This window comes from Plecotus auritus, assembly GCF_963455305.1.
Source record: "Plecotus auritus genome assembly, chromosome: 2".
Lineage (NCBI taxonomy): Eukaryota > Metazoa > Chordata > Mammalia > Chiroptera > Vespertilionidae > Plecotus > Plecotus auritus.
The window spans coordinates 185,256,969-185,276,591 of NC_137771.1; the positions used below are offsets into that span (position 1 = coordinate 185,256,969).

The window sequence follows — 19,623 nt, forward strand, 5'->3', positions numbered from 1 at the left end:
CTCTGGAGTCCCTCCAGTTCCTATTTCAGTGTTTTGGAGAGCCTCAGAGGATTACTACCATTAGAAGTCCATCTGTTAAGTCTTGGATCGTTGTAGGCCTTTAGTGTCTCCAGAGTCCGAGGACTGGCTGTCCTCACTTCCCATACAACACACGACTTGGCAGGAGAAGTGTTTGTGCTGAATTTACTGCTTTCTAACACCACCCCTGACTCTCCCAAATTTTAATTTTTCATTGTATATATTTGCCAGACATAAGCCTTTCTCCAGGGATCAAAACCCAAGGAAGGGAACAGGGAGTGAAGAGGCAAATACTCAGAAGAAACTAGATAAAGCTTTTCAAGACTATGTCCATGTTCCTACTTCTTCTATACCTATGTTACTGTCAGTTCCTCAAGGCCAGAACATGTGTGCCTTCTAGTGAGAGACACATATGTTGTTTAGAAAAACATTGGTGAATTTAATTGGACATGGGATTTGAAATTCCCTCTCTGAACAGAGTTAATCTTCACATCCAAGCTGAGAAGACAGAGCCAACCCTCAAACATGAAAGGCATGCCTGGCTCTTGCAGGACCTGAAGAAAATATGTTAGCTCTTCTCTTTCTATACAGAGAGATACCCTGATGCCTTCGCTAGTCAGGGCTGAGCCAATCATGGGAGAAAGGAAGGACAAAAAAGGGCAAACCTGGATGCAAGCCTTACTGTCCCTCACATCCTCTTGTCAGAAGCCAAGATTTGGCAGGATGAATATTTGGCCTCCTTCATTAAAACTGTGGTCATTACCTGAAGCCATTAAGTGACCAAATATAGGCACTTCTGATCCTTGAACCAGCACACAAGGCTTCACTCCTACCTTTCCCAAAGATTTATCTTCAATAAATACCCTAAATCCTTACCAATTTAGAGCAAATAATAATAATAATATTAATAATAATAGCTACCATTTATTGAGCACCTATTCTACTGTGTGCCAGGCACTGTGCTAGGCACTTTTCGTACAATATCTAATTTAAATCCTCACAACAACCCTGTGAGGTAGGTATTATTATCGTCATTTTATGTATGAGGGAACTGAGGCTCAGAGAGATTAAATAACTCTCCTATCACGCAACCAAAAAGTAGTAGAGCTGGGATTCAAACCCAGAACAACTTGACTCCAAATCCCATGCTCCTGTGAACTAGAGCAGAGGCAGAGGGGAGAAGGGCTGAATTCAAGAAAGATTGTTGGAGTAGAATGGATATGATCTGCTGAATAGTAAGATATGGGAAGGGATTTAAGTCCATAAATGTTTCTAGCTGGTGAGCCTATGTAGATTTTGAAAGTAACTAGATTGGAATTCATGAAGTGGGGGAAATGCATTGAGTCCATATGGATATGTCCATGGAGATGTCCGGTGGATAATAAAAACACAGATCTAAAGATTGGAGGGAAATTGGGGATGAAGAGATATATTTGAAAATCCCCAGCATATCAAAGGCAGGTAAGGACCTCCTGATGGATAATACCAATGGGGAGTAAATAGGAAAGAGAAGTGGATTGAAGACAGAACACAGGAGCACCAACACGGAAGGTATGAGCAATAGTGGAAGAATCCTCAAGAAAGTTGGACATGGAAGTCAGAAAAAAAGAGTATATGAGGCAGCCCTCCTCCCAGGTGGCTAGAGGAAGCCATGGTCTGGGTTGGAAGCAAACCAGAACTGCTAGAAGGCAGACAAGACTGAGTCAAATTTCCAACGTAGCCTTCACTCACAAAAAAACTCAGGAAGTATTTAAATGAATGCCAAATGCCCCTTCCCTGGTTTGCCCCAAAGCCTGGAATTTAGTACTTCATCTCTTAACACGCCAGTTCTGAAAATATGGGAGCCCAAGTGAGCCAAAAGAATTTATAGAAGAGGCTTAAAGTCATAATTTGTTTAAAGTAGAAAATAGGTTAACAATACAAACCTGGCATTCCCAGAAGTCTCCCTGCCCAATCATGCTCTGGGGTATCATGGTGATGTGAAAACAGGAAAAAGTGTGCAATGAAGGGGGCAAGGCGAGAACAGCTTGTTTGTTGTCTGGGGAGTCCTCTGATGAGCCCCACATATGGGCTTTATCCTGGTAGGATGATGATAGGGACATGTGGGAGAGGCTTAAGGGCTAAGGGGAGGAAGGATAGAGGTAAGTCAGGGGACCAGCCCCACAACCTGGGAGAAAATTGGGAGAGAGGCCAGCCCTCTAGGCAGGGACCAGCCCTGAGGCTTAAGTGGACTTGCATAGGCACCTGTGTGTGTGTGCACGTGTGTGAAAGAGAAAGAGAGAGAGCACGCACACTCTCTGGAAAGGCAAACAGTCTCTCATATATGGGCAAAGGGCTGGAGCCCTCCCCAGAAGCCTAGTGACATACTGAAGTGTGGGTGTGGGGGCTGAATATCCTCGGGAAGCCCTGAGGGGCTGTTGAAGCAGGGTTCCTGGTTTCCTCGGAGGCTGGGCCTCCCCTCGCTGGGGGTTCACAGAAAGTCAAACAGCCCGAAATTCTTGGCTGCTCCAGGCCCAGGAAAAATTGGGGAGGAAAAAAGAAAGAAAAGAAATGTTTCAGGCCCAGAGGTGAGATGAGCCTGTTGGTTAGTAAGGTTAGGGGTCTGAAGGAACCAGCACACAATTGCAGGCAAAGGGTGGGGTAAAGCAGAGATGCTCCCTGGAAGCCACTAGCAGATCAGCAACGAAGGCCCCCATGGCTCCTGGAAAGGGCCCAGTCAGGAAGGGACAGCATGGATACTTACTAAAGGTGACCCACACTCTAGGGTGCAAGCAGCAGGCAAGAGACAATTAGGAGGGGCAGATGAAGCAAGTATTTTTTTGGTGTCAGTATCGCGTGTGTGGGGGGGGAGTTCAGAGATTGGACACATGCTTGTGGGGATGAGGTTAATAGGGAGACAGTGGGGAAATGGTGGGGATAAGGGGCTGAGCAGGCCCTCAAGGGCACAGTTGCATTCCTGAAGTGTATGCACAGGTGAAGGGAGTAAGGAGCAGCACCAGCAAGTCGGGTCCCAGGGACATGAAGGATCCTGAGAAGTCCTGTGCAGCAGTTAGTGGGCAGAGGGACAAGCTGGGGCTGGTGGCAGGTTAGGGGCTGCAATAGCTATGTGTGGGTCACCCCACCCTCGCTGAGCTCAGCGAGCAGTTAGCGCGCCTGGATTTAGTTCTGTTTATTTCCCTTTCAGGTACCAGACAAAGTAAAAAAGACTGGACAGATGAAGAGAGGGACGCAGCCAGCCAGGTTAGGGGTGGGATGGAAGTGGGGGAGGGGCCCTGCTCACATCACATCCACAAAGAACTCACTGGGGTTTCCCATGGCCATGCGGAAGGACTGTCTGCTGGCAGTCAGTTCGGGGGGCACCGAGGCCAGGTCACGGCCTGGGGGGGCTCCTGGGGGTCCCATGGCCGCGGGCGGTGGGGGCATCATCAGCATGGGGGGGCCGTAGAGAGGGGGCACGCCAGGGGGGCCGTAGCTCGGGTGTGTGTGATGGCTGCGCAGGCTGCTGGCCAGAGAGTGGTGGCTGCGGTGGCTGTGCTCGCTGGCGGCATGCCCCGAGCGCTCGCTGGGCGCCCGCTCCCGGGGGCCCCGCAGGCTGCTGCGGGTTGTGTGGTCCGACTCGCTGCCGCTGCCACCTGACTTCGAGTCTCCAGTCTTCGGGTCTTTCTCCTTCCGCCGGTCGCTGCCGCTGCGGTTGGAGCCACTGCTCCGGCTGCCTGTAGGGGACAGGCAGGGACAGGGTGGTGGATGTTCAAAAGCTCGCAGAGGAAGCCTGGCTTTCACCTGGGTCTCTCCTCCACCTTACCTTCACTGTGCTGACTGCTGGCACTGCCCCCGCCGTAGCTGTACCCCAGCTCCGGGAAGCCTGGGTGCGGGTTGTAGGGGTGCGGGGGTGGCGGATACTGGTAGGGGAAAGCCATGGGCCAAGGGGCAGCCCCCGGGTGCGGCAAAGGGGCCAGTGTGTCCTGGTCAGAGGCACCGCTGGAGCCGTCGTGATCGTGGAGGGACAGGTTGGCCATGTCTGTGGAGGGCAGGAGAGGGCAGGATGCTGGGACTCTCCCATACCTTTGCACCGCTGTGTCAGGAGAGAGGTCCCAGCCTAGGCTGGATTGGATGCATATGAAATGACAACAGCAGTGGTAGTTTCCCGCCATTATGGGGGGAGGCATAGGCCAGAGAGCTCACATTCCTTCTTTAGACTCCACCACCCAGCAGAGATGGTAGAGAGGGAGCCCCTGCAGAGGCAGCCCCAGGGAAAACCCTTCTGAGTCACCATTCCTAGCCTCAATGCGAAATCCTGACACCCAACTCCCAGAAAAGCCTTTGGCAGTTCCTCCTCCTTCCTCAGTGGACTAGAAGGGACAAAACTCATTCTGTTCACTTAGAGTAGTGATTTTCAACTGGTGTGCCACAAGAATTTTTAAAACATGCAGTACCTGACTAGTGAGGGCTCTGACCTCTTTTTCCTTAGATTGTCAAATAAAAAGACAGTGGCCAACACAACAATAACCATCCCATGTGAGTGAGTCAAAATTATACCGATCTTTTTTATCAGATTGGCAAAACAATTTTTTTTGTGTGTGCCACAGAATTTTAGTAATTAGTTTATATGTGCCATGAGATGAAGACTGAAAATCGCTGACTTAGAGGGTAAAAGGTAGGGGAATGTAGAAAGCTGAAATCTCAGACAACGATCAGGTAGGTACTGCATAACTGCAATTCATTAGGCACAACACAAAACACTATCTCATACAAATATTACCCCAACCCTATGAAGAAGGTGCTAGGCACATTTTTTTCCCAGATGAAGTAAGTGCAGTCTAGAGAGGTTAAATGACCAGCCTGAGTTCAACCTAAACTGTAGCCAGAACAGAAGCTAAAACTTGCTTACTTTTTTACATTTCCAGATGGGGTTATCAGTAAGGAGTAGGGACCAGTTTGGTGAAATTGTGCCCTGGCCCCTCGCCTAACACTAAAAAAAAATACCCATTAAAAACCAGAATGAACATAGGGCCTTTCAGAACCTCCCCATATAGAAGGCCATTGGCCAGAATCAATTTTCTGGTGCTGCTGGGAGGGTGGGGGTGGGGTGGGAAGGGCCCAGAAAGGGAACAAGTTAGGTGCCTCTTCTGTGCTCTCCACCCCTTCCTAGGGAGGCGTGGGTCTTCACTGTATTAACATTACTTCTTTCATGACTCTGGCTCCCCCAGTAAATTATGTAACTATTAAGGATAAGGATGCCCCCACTAATGTTGGAACTACTTGGAAGGGAATATAAGGAGCCACTAGACTAATGACCTGCCTGGGACACCCCTTGCTCACACCCCATTTGTACCAGGTCCCAGAGGCCTGCCAGATATAGACTGAGCCCTTTGTTCCTAGCCCTTAAGTAAGCCAGCCCAACCTTCCAGGGGAGAAGAGATAAGGAGAGGGGGCCCAAGGGGGCTAAAGCAGCTAATGAAGTCTTCCAGCCACGCCATGAACTTGTCAAGGCCAGCAGCTAGCATGAAGGGTGGTGGTGGTGGTGGTGGTAGTAAGCAGGGGCCTGCCTTGGCTCATGTTCCAGGAGCTGGTGACTATTTCAACCTCCAGGCTATCGTCCCAAGGGGAGTGACTATGTGCTACTGGGGCTACCCAGGTCCTCAGCTTTTTCCTTTGAGCTTGCCACACTCCCAGCTTAGGACATCTCAGCCAGTGAGCAGGAAAAGGCCTGTTATGTCAGTTTTCCCCTGAGCTGGGCCTCTGGTGGCCAGGTCCATGGGTAGAAGATCCAGGAGGACCCAGGGATGGAAGGTTGTCTCTTGAGCAAAAACTAGAGCTCTTCTGAAAAGCTTTATGTGTCTCTGGAAATTTGGGATCAGGGCTGACTTCTGCTAAGGATAACAATAACCACACTTGATTGAGTCAAAGAAGCCACTGATTGTAAGATGCACTCCAATTTCAGATACTGAAATGCGAAATAAGTGTTCATTTTAGAATCAATTAAATATATGAAGAATGGACAACTTTTTAAAGGGTACTTTCCGTGGGCTAAACATGGTGCTGAAAGCATTATATACATTACATCGTCCTCAAAACAGCTCTATGATATAGATTCTACTATTACTTCCACCTTACAGATCAACAAATTGAGGCACTGAGAGGCTGTGTCACTCATATTCACACAGTAAGGGGAACTTGAACTCAGAACTGTCTAACTCCAAAACTCTGTGCATATACTCCATGTGGCCACACTGGAGCTGCTGAGGGCCAGGGACCAACCCTCCACCAGGATATGTGCTCTGCAGAAACAGCTTTTCTGATCCCTAGAACCTAATCTGAAGCATTTTAAGAGTTAGTTTTTGGACTCCAGTCAGAACCACTGGGCTCAGAGAAGGTTCCCTCAGGTAGAGGTGGCTGCTGGGGGAGGGTTTCAGCTCCCAACACTGAGCAATGCTATCCTGTTTCCAAAACTCCCCTTCCAAAGGGCTTCAGAAAGATAAGAGGGCTTCCATGCAGACCGCTCCTGCTTACTAACCCTAACTGGCTTTGCACTCTTTCAGGATCAAGTCCAGCTCCTTGTTATAGCTTGTAGAATCCTCTACAATAGGGATGGAGAACCTTTTTTTCTGCCAAAGGCCATTTGGATATTTATAACATCATTCACAGGCCATATAAAATTATCAACTTAAAAATTAGCCCCTCCACTCTGGGACCTGGTACAGATGGGGTGTGAGCAAGGGGTGTCCCAGGCAGGTCATTAGTCTAAAAATGGTTATATTTGGTCAGACATTTAATTAACTCACCCCTAATGTCTCAGCAGGGCCAGACCAAATGATTTCGAGGGCCTTATACCGCCCACAGGCCGGACGTTCCCCACCCCTCTCTACAACCTGGCCCTGATAGCTTCTCTAGCTCCATCCTGAAGCACAGTCCCTCCACAGAGGTCTGAGGAAGCTGTGGACATGGGGCCTCAGACAGATCCTACGTCCTACCCTGGTGGAACCTGCTTGATGCTGGGAAGCTAAGCAAGGTCCAAGGATAGGAACTCTGGCCTTGCTAAGACAATGTTTCTGCACCACTACACACCTGGTCAAACCCAGATGGTGGGGAGAACAAGGGCTCTGGAGCCAGAAAGACCTGGACCCATGGCCTAGTTCCTCTGCTTCTAGTAGTGAGACCTGGGGTAGACTATTTACCTTCTACATATCTCAGTTTCCTCATCTGAAAACAGGGATAGTAATCCATCTCCCCAAGGGTGGAGAGGAGGTTGTGAGGACTGAGTGATAGAGTGAGATGATGTTTTAGAAACAATCAGCATGGTGCCAGGCACTTAGAAAATGCCAGCCCTGCCAGGGGACGCAAGGCAGGTGAAGAGGCTGAACTGGGTTCTGCTTCCACCACAAAATTCTCAGGCTTTGAGCTGGGAGCCCAGCCCTGCTGCCCCCTCCTCTGGGTTCCCTGGAGTCTGCTGCCACACCCTTGGGCACCGCCCCACTCCCAGCCAGAAGACAGGGCAAGGAAGTGGGGAGGCACGTACTGCCGCAGAGGTCACCGAAGATGTAGTAGCACTGCTCGGAGAAGGTGATCTTGTTGACTGTGTGGCGGATGAAGCCAGCTTTCAGCAGGTTGCTTGCATACTTGCGGGCTTCTCGCCGGTCAGTGAAGCCTTCCACGTTGTGGTACAGCCAGTCCACCACATCCGAGCCTGGGAGCAAGGCTACCTTTGATTGGGAGGCCCACCTTGGGCTCATCTGGCCTCACAGAAGCCATGAGGCTGGGCCTGGTTCCAGCTCAAGGGGGTTATTGGGTGCCCAGCCTATCCTGCTCCCTCACTGCCCACCACCCCATCCTTCATCCCACCATGGGGCCCTCTCACCGATGAAAGCATTGGGGATAGTGATCTTGAGCCACATGCGGTCTCGGACCTCCAGCCCGGATTCAGGGGAGGCCATGGCTTTCACAATGGCAGCCATGTCACTGTGGATGGACAGGTGAAAGTCGTCTAGGCCTGGGGGTGGGAAGCAAAATGGTCAGGCAGAAAGGGGGTGTGGAGTTAGGCAGACAGGAGTTTGCATTCCAGTTCTCCCACCTAATAAATATGGACCAGTGTTGGACAAATTATTGACTTCTTGGACACTCAGTTTCTCCTGTAAAAATAGGGACTTTCACATCTATTTTATAGGGATGTTTGAAGATAATTAAATAATGTAAATGAAGGTGCTTAGTATAGTGCATAATGTGTTATGATAATAAAAATGGCAGTCACTATTACGTGCTTACTTTATGCCACACATGGTAATAATTGCTTCACTTATATCCTCTCATTAACTCCCAGGAACCTGGTAAAGTGCACATCTTTAGTCCCATTTTACAAGAGGAAACTGAGGCTCACTGGGTGCTCAAATACCAGTTCAGAAGCAAATACTGTTTAGTGAGCTTTGAGTGTCCCCTGAGGGAAGCTGCAGTGTGAGGTAGCTGGAATGAGCCGAGCCCCCTCCAGCCCCCTCTGCCTTTCAAGCAAGTCTCCACGTGGGCCTTCATCAGTCCCTCTCACCTGGCCCTGTCTGCTGGGACCAGGGGACAGGGTTGGACACTCACGCTCTGTGTCAGGGATGGAGCTGGTGATGGAGGAGCTGGTGGAGGTGATGGTGCTCAGGGAGGGGCTCATGCCGTAGGCAGGGAAGGTGCCAGTCATGGCTGCAGTGTGGGAGACCCAGGCCGCAGGGTCAATGGGCCGGATGGGCTCGCCTGCAGGGAGGATGAGGAGTTAGGGGCTGCCCACTCTGCCCAGTGCTGGGCCCAACAGGGTAGATGTGAGGGTTCAGGGCAACACAGAAGGCAGGACAGACAGGGCTCGTGTATGCCAGACACCAGTTTTAGGGCCAAGTTCCCCATCCACTTACTCCTGGGCAGTGTGAAGCAACCACGTGGACTTGGGTCCCAGCACTTGGCTACAGTCAGGGTGATGGGCCTGAAAGCAAGGGTGTCCCTAGTGAGGGCAGGATGTATGGAGGCGAGACCAAGCCCCTTGCCTGATAGCCAGAAATGCCTGGCACCTCCTCCGTAATGCTTCAGCCCAACCATACCCTGGTTTGTGCACAATCTCCCGCAGTACCCGGACTGCGTCGTCATTACTCATGTTCTCAAAGTTGATCTCGTTTACCTGGGAAATAGGACCAGGAATGGGATAAGCAGCTGTGCTGGGGAGAGAGTTAGGGAAGCTTGGTGGATCAGGAGGTCTTCCCCCACCAAGAAGAGGCCTCTGAATAGGGTAGAGAGGGTACGAAGAATGAGAAGGAACAGAGGGTACATCTCCCCAACTCCCTATCTACACCACCAGCCACAGTGAACAATGGTACCTGTAACAGCATATCTCCTGGCTCGATACGTCCATCAGCAGCCACGGCCCCACCCTTCATGATAGAGCCAATGTAGATGCCTCCGTCACCACGCTCGTTGCTTTGGCCCACAATGGAGATGCCCAAGAAGTTATATTTTTCTATAGGAAGTAATAAGACCTTGAGATGGGAGCAAGGTTCCTAACCAAATTCCGAGCCCCTTATTAGAAAGAGTGGAAAGGGACAAGAGCTAACATTTATTGAACTGGCACCAGGCAGTGTGTTCAGCATGCTCATTTAATCCTTGCTGGATGTGAGGCAGAGACTCTCAGTCTCATTTTACAGAGCAGACAACTGAGGTTCAGAGAATTTAAGTGACTCTTCTAAGCCATTAAGTGGCAAAACCAGTATTCAAACTCATTTAAATTCCAGACAAGTTGGGGCTCTTTTCACTACAACCAGCTATCTCCTAAAAGAGTGGGTAGGGCAGAAATCAGAGAACAAGAATGCAACAGCTGAAACATGGGAAATGGGAAGGAATCAGAAATCACTTCCTCCAGGAAGCCTTCCCTGATGCTTTTCTCTGCTTCCATAGCTCTGTGTGCTTCTCTCTGACATAGCCCTGATCATGAGATACTGAAATAATCAGTTTAGGTTTATGAAAGAGAGCTCCTTGAGGGCAGGGAACATAACTTGTGTCTCTTTAAACTCCTTGAGTCTGCCCAGTGTCTGGCATACAGTAGGCACTCAAGAGTGTTGTTTCACCAGACTCACCCATGTTGAGAGTGACCGTGATGATGTTGAGTGACATAGTGGAGTCCGTGATGCTGCTGAAGGATGAGGACTGGAATAGATAGAGACTCTGAGCAGCAGGCAGGGGTGGCAGGAACTCACTGCTCTCCCCTAGCTCCTCCTCAAGGTGAGCCTTCAGCCACCACCTTCCCTCTAAGGTTCTAAACTGACCCAAGGGGAGGGGACCTAAGAATGGATAAGCCCTGGCCTTGCCCCACTCATCCCTAGCAGCCCAGGTCCCATACCCGCTCAATCCGGGAAACCTTCTGCTTCCGCCGCCGCCGCTTGTGTCTTCTCATCAGGCGTGAGGCACTGCTCTGCTCTGTGGAGCTGCTGAACCTGTGGGGCCCACAGTCGTTCCCCACCAGGCTGACCTAGCCCTGCCCCATAAGAGGCACTGCAGGGCCCAGGTCCCCAGCACAAAGCCCACAGCCCTCCCAGGGGCCCAGTATCCTCAGGGTTCAGAGCTCCTCAGGGATCACCTACCCACCAGTCCTCATGAAACCAAGGCCCTACCTGCTGGTGGAGTCATCCTCCTCGGAATCAAAGAAGCTGGTGGTCTCCAACTCGCTGCTCATGAGGGTAGTCGAGCTGTCATAACCTCCTGGTTCTCGCCGCCGCTCCCCTTTTGCAGTTCCATTTAGCCGGGTTGCTGCAGGGGATGGAGGCAGCTGGGTTCACAGTGCTCAATGTAGGAGGGAAGGGAGGAGAGGCAGGCTAGGGGCTGCACTGGGGCCAGTCCTATCCAGAGCTCAGGAAGTTGGGCAAAGAGGTGGTCAGCTGAGTGGAAGCTGTGGGGAGGGCACAGGGATGGGGAAGGCATCTGCTTAGGGAAGACGCACTGTGTTCTGGGCCGTCCCTCCTGCGAGGCCGCTCCCGCTGGGCAGACACCAAGGAGTCTGTCTCTGTGTCGTTGTCCAGGTTCTCCTGGCTGCCCCCACCAGCATGAGGGCTGCAGGGAAGATAGGACTTGGTGGGGGAGAGGGCAGGCTGGGGGCTCCCTCCCCCAGCCCTGGGCTGAGCTGACCTGGCCCTCCCCACAGGCCCTGTCTACCCTCAGGTCACACTCACTGGAAGGATGGCGGCCGGGAGTCCCCAATGCCTCCTGTGCGCTCCATGGGAGGTGGCAGCTCCGATGGGTTATCAGCACAGAACGGAGCTGGCTCTGGGTGTGAGCCTTCAGCTGACACCAGCTGATGGGGAGAAAATGGGTAGGTATGGCACGAGGGCACCAGGGAGAAGTAGGATAGTTGGCTTCTGGTAGGGCATGAAGACTTGGGGAGAATGAAGCAGGGGACACAGAGGGAAAAGAGACAGGACTATGCAAGGACAGCTGACCTGGGGAGCAGACCCACTGCCAGGTTGATGGTGGCAGGGAAGCATGGGCGGTGAAGAGGGATGGGGGCAGAGAGTAAGGGTCCAAGGCAGAGTTCAGCAGGTGACAGAGGGAACCTGAGGCAAAGTGCCTCAAAGGGCATAGGAAACAATTTTGCCTCCTATGTATGTTTCTGTACCCGCCTTTTCCCTTTCACACCTCTCCCCCAGTTTTCACCAAGGCTATAGAATTTGGGGTAGAAACTGTTCAGTTAGAAACTCAAGGACAATTCAGATACTGAAACATAAAACCACCAGCTATACCTTAGCGATGTCTTTCCTCCATCCACCCCATGGCAGGAATGTGGATGGAGGGAGGGTTGAGGAAGGATCCTTACCCAGGACACCACCCGGCCATTGAAGCAGGGCAACTTGGCATTGTCATCTGAGATCTCCTCCTTGACCACTCTGCAAGGAAAGGGAGGCTGTCAATGAGCTTTCTGGGGTAGAAATGGAGGTGTCCTCACAATCCCAACTCTCAGGGGCTCCTCCACCCTAAACTGGGAATCAAACCACCAGCACAAGCCTATTCAAACAACAGCATGGGTGGGGATGGCCCAGCTGCCTTCTGGGGTGTTCTCTCAGTCACCAGGTGATTTGCAAATTACACCTGACAGATCGCTGTCCCCCATGAGTGCAACCACTCCCTAGAACAGGGGTGGGCAAACTTTTTGACTCGAGGGCCACAATGGGTTCTTAAACTGGACCGGAGGGCCGGAACAAAAGCATGGATGGAGTGTTTGTGTGAACTAATATAAATTCAAAGTAAAGGAGCGGAGGGGAGAGCAAGAGAACCCTCCGCTCTTTCGGCTCCGCGGGCTGGATCCGGCCCGCAGGCCATAGTTTGCCCACGGCTGCCCTAGAATCTCAAGAGTGCTTTATCCATCCCCAGTAAGGCTCTCAGGGGCTGGACTTTTTCTTTCCCTCTGACCCTAAACTAGGAAAAAGCACACCCTGATTACTGTCCTTCCCTTCTCAACTGGGAATCCTGACATTCTTCTGGGAGGTGTGGGCGAGGAATTTAAGGAAATTAGGAAAGAAAAAGGGAGAAGACATTTACTGCCATTATGATAATAGTAACAATTGCTCTCATTTATTGAGCGTGTATTATGGGCCAAGCACTAAGTGAACACTTTACTTGTATCATTTCGTTTAATACAGCAATGCTATCTATAAGATACAGATGGGGAGACTGAGGTTCAGTAGGTTCAGAAATTCACCTATAGTGACACCACTAATAAGTGAAGTGCTGGAATTTGAATCCTCATCAGCCTGACTCCAAAGCCTTTATTCCTACCAATTATACCATCTTATCTCCCCACAGTTATAATATATATTCTTCACACCAGCCTCATTGCATAAACAATACGATCCCCATTTTATGAATAAGGAACTGAGAAACATTCAGTAACTTGTCCAAGGCCACAGAGCTAGATGTCAGAGTTGAAATTCAACCCCAAGCTTGTCTGACTCTAAACCCCACACTTTTCGACAGTATTTCACATTCTGTCCTGTACAACGACAGAGGTGATGTGGGTCTGTGTGGAAGGTGAGGTAGGGGAGGCAGTGATGTGAGGCATGGGGGGTGGGATGTGGTCATAGGCGTGCAGTGAGGCAAGAAGTCAGACCATGACTACAGTTTGGGGCCAGCGAAAGAAACTGGAGTAGTTTGAGGTCCCCCAGACTGCATCAAACACCCAGGAGGACAGAGCTGGAAAGATGTGATTAGGGGCAAGAGGGAGACATATGCCTGGAGTTGTGAGCAGAGAGGGAAGACACTGAGGAAGGAGGCTACGAAGCCCAGTTCTCCCTGTTCTTGAAGAAGTTCTGCCCAGAACTGGGAACGTGCTTGGCTCCTTGCGATGTTCACATTCTTGGACTCACAGCCAAGTTCGAAGGCCGAGCCTACCCTCCTCCCTCCCATCCAGCCCTGGCTCCTCCACCATTTCCAGCCCCACTACGACCCCGAGAAAGCAGCTCAAATCATCCTGCTCAGGGCCATCATGGCAGAAAGCCTGGAGACAGAACAGGCGGGAAAGAAGGGACAGAGAGAAGTAGCTCAGACCTGTCAGCCAGTCCAGACAAAGGACACCCTAAGCTTACAGCCCCCTGTGGGAACTGGGGCTCAAAAGGAAAAGAGGGTGTGTGGGACACATGGCAGGGACTCTGTGACCTGCTTTAGAGAGGGTCTCCCTGTGGTGGGAAACTGTGGCTGAATCCCCACAACCCTCTCCCCCAGCAGGCCCCACCACACAGCTCTAGCTACAGATGTTTTCTCTCTTTCTGGGGATCACTGACAGGTCGCCAAGGCTCTGTTGACTCATAACTATCAGCTGATCAGCCTCAGACAGCCCCCCCACCCAGTGGCGCTAAATGGCTCAGGGTTCCACTGCAGGCGCGCGCACACGCACGCACACACCACACTCTTACAAACTTGGGTTTAAATTCCAATTCTGCTACTTATTAGCCCTCCCATCTTAGAGAAGCTCCTTAACTTCTCTAAGCCTTTGTCTCATCCTGGTAAATGGGATTTGTAAATGCCTGGCACAGTCCAGGCATACCATAAAAGCTAGTTTCTAACTTTGTGAATTTTTAGCAAGATCCATACTAGGAGTAAGTTTGTAAGGGCAGGAACCAAACACATCTGCCCATCATTCACCGTTCATGCAATTAAAAAGCCTTTGCTGAGAGAGAGAGCCCAGTGAGTTTTAGATCCCGTGCTTGCCGTTGTATGAACCTCAAGAAACATCAGACCTGGAGCCTGCCTTGTTCTCTGAGGTTACAGTCCAGTGGACAGTTCACATAAGCATATTCCATGTGGGAAGTAGTAAGACCAGCAGAAGTGTTCACTGGACAGACATCTGCTGAGTGATACCGATGTCAAGTCCTGGCTAGGAGCAGGTGTATGAATAAATAGGATAAAATACCATAACTTTAAAAGCTGCACCCAGAGGACTGGAGAATTTGGACATGGAGAGCCAGGGGAAAAAGTAGTGTTCCAGGCAAAAGGCCCAGAGGCAGGACAGTGTGACATGGAGCAGGGAGGAACATAATTAGTGACTCTACTTCCCATGTTGTCCCTTCCACAGCTCAAGGCCACTCTAGCAATGGGTACTGTGTTCTACACACTATCTCCTCAGGGGTAAAAATGCTTATTCTTCTTCCATTTCCGAAATAATTTAAGAGGGGTGGGCCTACCCTGAGCTTGACAAATACTTCTTGAGACCTCACAAACCAGTAACTCAGAGGGTGAGCCTGGAGGGGATGCAGAGACAGCAGCCTTCCTCCTCTGACCCACGGCCCATCTGTCAGTAGGGGTCACTGGCCTCTGCTTGACCTCCTCTTATGGGGCTAAGTGGCAGCCCTATCACCTCTACAGTTTGCCAAGGCTCAGCATCACCCTCAGAGAGGCTGCATCTGTAAAATGGTGATAATAATAGTAATACCTACAATAGTGGGATTAAGGCCTTGGACTGTAGAGCCAGATTCCTGATGTTGAATCAAGCTTTGCCACTAACTAGCCAGACTGTGTGACCTTGGGTAAGTTACTTCAGGTTTTTGTGCTCTAATTTCCTCATCTGTAAACTGATGGTATTACTACCTACTTCATAGGGCTGTTAAGAGAATTAAATGAGTAAAAATTAGAAAAGCACTTAGATCAGTGCCTAGTACACTGTAAGCGCCATAAAGAGTTTGTTAAATGTGTACACACATATACACACACACACACACACACACACACACACACATTCCTCTATTCCTCAGCTATTAGTCCTCTGTGGTAAACCTACCAGGTCTGCTCATTAATCCTTCTGGGGATAAAAAGAAAATCAATCTCCAAAATCAATCTCCTCCATTTCATTTTTAGCATTGTTCTCAATCCTGTAAAAATGGCCTACTCTGATACTTTACAAAGGATGGTTCAAGTACCAGTGACATATGCAAGATGTGTTCAGGTGTTACCTGAATGAACATTGCTTAATTCAACAGTTAACATTTATTTTTAACATATCTTATAAAGAAATATAAATAGAAAATCAGATGGGTGATTTCCTATTATTGATTTGGTCAAGCTAAGAAAGAGTGAGTGGACTGACAATGAATTTGAAGAACAATATTGTCAACAGTGAGCCGAGGTAATGGGGGGGCCTCCTATGACTGCAGTTAGGCCTGGCCTGTAGGGCCAGCGCACTGGACTCCAGCTGATTTGCCCTTATCCCAGTCCCTGAGGCAGTATCTCAGACTCTCCTAACTCTATTCTTCTCTTACCAGGCCAAGGCATCACCCTCTCCCTCCCATCCCTTGCAGATTGATTTCATCCTTCTTCAGAATTTTCCAAAGGAGAGTCCCTAGAGAGGCTGGACCTCCAGGATCCGACAGCAGGGGTGTCTGTCTCTGGACTGAGGCCAGACAATATTAGACATCAGGAGTTCCCTACCCCAGGGTAAGTATAACCCACAACAGAAAGGAGGTTAGAAGCGGCATAGCACTTTCCACTGGAAAAGCACTTTCACACACAGGAGCTCATGGGCTCATCAAACCCTGAATTCCAGGGGGAAAGGTGACAACAAAACATGCCAGGCCAAGGAGGGAGAGGGTGCTTGCTTCCCAGGGCCAGGAGGGCTGGGGTCCTGGGAGAGAAGCCAGACACATGAACACTGGGGAGAAGAATGTCTTCCCTCACTCAGCTCTGGGGCCTCAGCTCCAGAGCAGGGCAGGCCTCTGGCTAGGGCTGCAGAGGCTGCCTTCAGGCTTCCCCACAGGCCTCCAGGCCCAGCGCCCAGTTAGTGTGGGGGCCTTCCCCTCCCCCAACCCCCTAAGAGTTGGGGTGTGTGTGAGGGGATGGCCAGGCTCCCCCTTCCAGGCCAGCTGCTACAGAACCTTCCGGCTCCAACATTCCATCCCTTCTTAAAGGGGAAGTCGTTGCTTCCAAACTCGGTCTGTCCAAAGCCCACAGCTGGGGAGGAGAAGACCAGGCAGGCAGGGAGGGGAGGGGAACACCAAGAGATGCTTCCTGGCCCTCCTACCCAGGCTCTGAGGCCCTTTCCAAGACCACCATCTGGAGGGAAAGGCCCCAATTTGGAGGGGAAATCAGCACCTGGGCTAGTGCGGGTTCCTCCTTAGGGGTCAGGCGTTCTGCTCCCTTGACAACAACATCCTAAACACCCCGCAAGGAAAGGGGGAACAGCTAAACTCCCGGTCTGCAGGCAGCTAAACTCCCGGTCTGCAGGCCTTAGCTTCCAGCCTGGCGCCTGAGCACCCCTCGCTTCCCCCTCCCCTCAGTTCAAAGTCCCGCAGCACAGCCCTGGGATGCACGGTACTCCAAATATGGCTCGGAGCTGTGGAGCTGTGGAGCTGAGAAGATGGAGAAGGAGAAGGCCGAGTGCCAAACACCCCAAGTCTGTGTTTAAAAGGTGGCTCCCTGGGCAGGAGGGTGGGAGGGGGTGGGGGGACTCGGGCTCTGGGACTGGGTGGAGGGGTGTGTGTGTGTGTGTCTGAGCCGCTGGTCTCTGAGAGGTGAGGGGGCTTCCTGGGCTGGTCCTCTGATTGCTCTTGGGGAGTTGGACGTCCCCCTAAACGAGGGGGCCAAGGTTCCTAGAGAGGCTGGAACTCCAGGATCTGAAACAACCCAGGGGAGCCCAAATGGCCGAGGGGCCCCTAGAATCCAGAGCAGGGCTAGAAGCCAGTGTTGCAAGGGGGGTGCAAACTGCCGAGTGGCCTCTGTAAGCCGGAGGGGCTGGGGTCCCCCGGAGGCGAGGCGGGGACCGTCCTCACCCGAAATCGTCGTCCATAGACTTGAAGAAGAACTTATAGCTGGGCCGCTGCAGAACGCCCTTAAAGTCCGCCAAGGTGACGCGCTCGGCGGGCAGGGGCAGCTTCACCAGGTACGGCGTCTCCTGCCCGTCCAGGTGGTAGATGATCTTGGTCTCGCCCATGGCTCCGGCCTCGGGCCCGGCGGCCCGCGCGCGGCCTGCTCAGGCGGCCGGGCCGGGCCTCTCGGGCGGCGGTGGCTGCGGCGGCGGCGCTCAGCGCGGCCCAGCGGCTCAGCCCAGCCCCGCGCCAGCCGCGCCGCCAGCTCCCTTGTTCTCCGGCCGCTCCCGGGTCCCAGCGCCGCCTGCCACCGCTTCCGCTCCCCACGCTCCCGGCTAGGCTGGCGACGGTGACTCTTCCGGTGGCCGTGGCCCTCCCGGCTCTGGGCTGCGGCCGGCCCGCTCCCCAACTCCGGCCCCGGCGGGCCCCGCCCCGGCGCGGCCCCGCCCCCGGCCGCCCAGCCGCGCTGGCCTCGCGGCAGATGGCCTGGGCCTCGGCCGCAGACACTCCGCCCACCCGCCGGGCGGCGCGCTGGTTCCTGCGCTCGGGTCCCAGGCCCCCGAGGAGCGTGGCCGCGGTAGTCTAGGCCCCCAGAGACGGAAAGGCCGATCTCACCAGGATGGCCACGTTCCTGGACTCTCCGAGGTCCAGGCTCCGGACCCAGCAGGGATGGGCTGCTCCCCTGCAGCTGGGAGGGGTGGAATGCAGAGGTCGCTTTGGTCTCTAGAGGTGGTGGGTGACGGTTCAGACCAAGTATCCCTGGAGGAAAGTGACCTCGACATGGCCCTGTAAGGTCTGTTAAGAAACATAGCTGCTGGGTATCAAGTCTACCAAATCTAGTGCTGATTCCTTCTTACAACTTCAGTACCTAAGTGCAAAGCAGTAGTTTAATAAATGGACTGGGCTCAGTCCATTTATTAAGCAGTGGTTGAGCGGCAAACTATGAACCAGGAGGTCACGGTTTGAGTCCCGGTCAGGGCACATGCGTGTGTTGTGGGCTCAATCCCCAGTAGGTGGCGTGCAGGAGGCAGCTGATCAATGATTCTCATCATTGATATTTCTCTCTCCCTCTCCCTTCCTCTCTAAAATCAATAATATGTTTTTAAAAAATAAATGGACTGAATGCAGAATGAGTGCAAGAATGAAGATGCATGTCTGACGGGGACAGTAAGTCTCAAATCAGAACTAGATAGAATTGGTTCCTAACAGATCTCCTCATCCCTTACTAATGAATACTGAATGCCAAGGCATACTGCAAGAGATACAACAAAAACAAGACATAAGGCTGCCCTCAGGACATTTACTTATCTGGAAGGAGGCTTGCAAATAAACTTCAAAGTGACAAATGCTATGAAAAAGATAAAATGGAGTGCCAGGCTGGGGTGGCTCAGTGGTTGAGCATGGACCTATGAACCAGGAGGTCATGGTTTGATCCCCGGTCAGGGCACATACTTGGGTTGTGGGCTCAATCCTCAGTGTGGGGTGTGCAGGAGGCAGCGGATCAATGATTCTCTCTCATCATCGATGTTTCTATCTTTCCCTCTCCCTTCCTCTCTGAAAGCAATAAAAAAAGTATATATATTTTTTAATTTTTGAGTTTTATTTTATTTATTTACTAAACTAGAGGCCTGGTGCATGAAATTCATGCACGGGGGCGGGGGAGATGTCCCTCAGCCCAGCCTGCACTCTCTCCAATCTGGGACCCCTCAAGGGATGTCCGACTGCCCTCTCACAATCCAGTACTGCTGGCTCCCAAATGCTTGCCTGCCTGCCTTCCTGATTGCCCCTAACTGCTTCTGCCTGCCAGCCTGATCACACCCTAACCACTCCCCTGCCAGCCTGATTGATGTCTAACTGCTCCCCTGCCAGCCTGTTTGCCCCCAACTTCCCTCCTCTGCCGGCCTGGTCACCCCTAACTGCCCTCCCCTGCAGGCTTGATTGCCCCCCAACTGCCCTCCCTTGCAGGCCTGGTCCCTCCCAACTGCCCTCCCCTGCTGGCCTGATTGCCCACAACTGCCCTCCCCTGGTGGCCTGATCCCTCCCAACTGCCCTCCCCTGCTGGCCATCTTGTGGAGGCCATCTTGTGTCCACATGGGGGCAGGATCTTTGACCACATGGGGGCAGCCATCTTGTGTGTTGGAGTGATGGTCAATCTGCATACTACTCTTTTATTAGCAAGGATAGAGGCCTGGTGCATGGGTCGGGGCCAGCTGGTTTGCCCTGAAGGGTGTCCCAGATCAGGGTGGGGATTCCCTTGGGGCGTGGGGCGGCCTGGGTGAGGGGCCTGTGGTGGTTTGCCACGCCCCCCGGC

The 19,623-nt window shown here is 52.0% G+C and overlaps 1 protein-coding gene across 1 annotated transcript; it reads right to left on the reverse strand.

The window, feature by feature from the left end:
* Positions 1-924: 924 nt before the first annotated feature.
* On the reverse strand, positions 925-17,601 carry DVL3 (dishevelled segment polarity protein 3). The gene is made up of 16 exons (XM_080655840.1): positions 17,277-17,601; positions 11,840-11,909; positions 11,199-11,320; positions 10,970-11,079; positions 10,644-10,779; positions 10,373-10,466; positions 10,110-10,179; positions 9,357-9,496; positions 9,084-9,160; positions 8,901-8,968; positions 8,596-8,745; positions 7,874-8,005; positions 7,535-7,702; positions 3,821-4,036; positions 3,321-3,731; positions 925-2,520 (listed from the first exon to the last, which is right to left on the reverse strand). The coding sequence occupies exons 1-16, from the start codon at positions 17,435-17,437 to the stop codon at positions 2,489-2,491; spliced, it is 2,157 nt and encodes a 718-aa protein (XP_080511966.1). The 5' UTR covers positions 17,438-17,601; the 3' UTR covers positions 925-2,488.
* Positions 17,602-19,623: the final 2,022 nt, after the last annotated feature.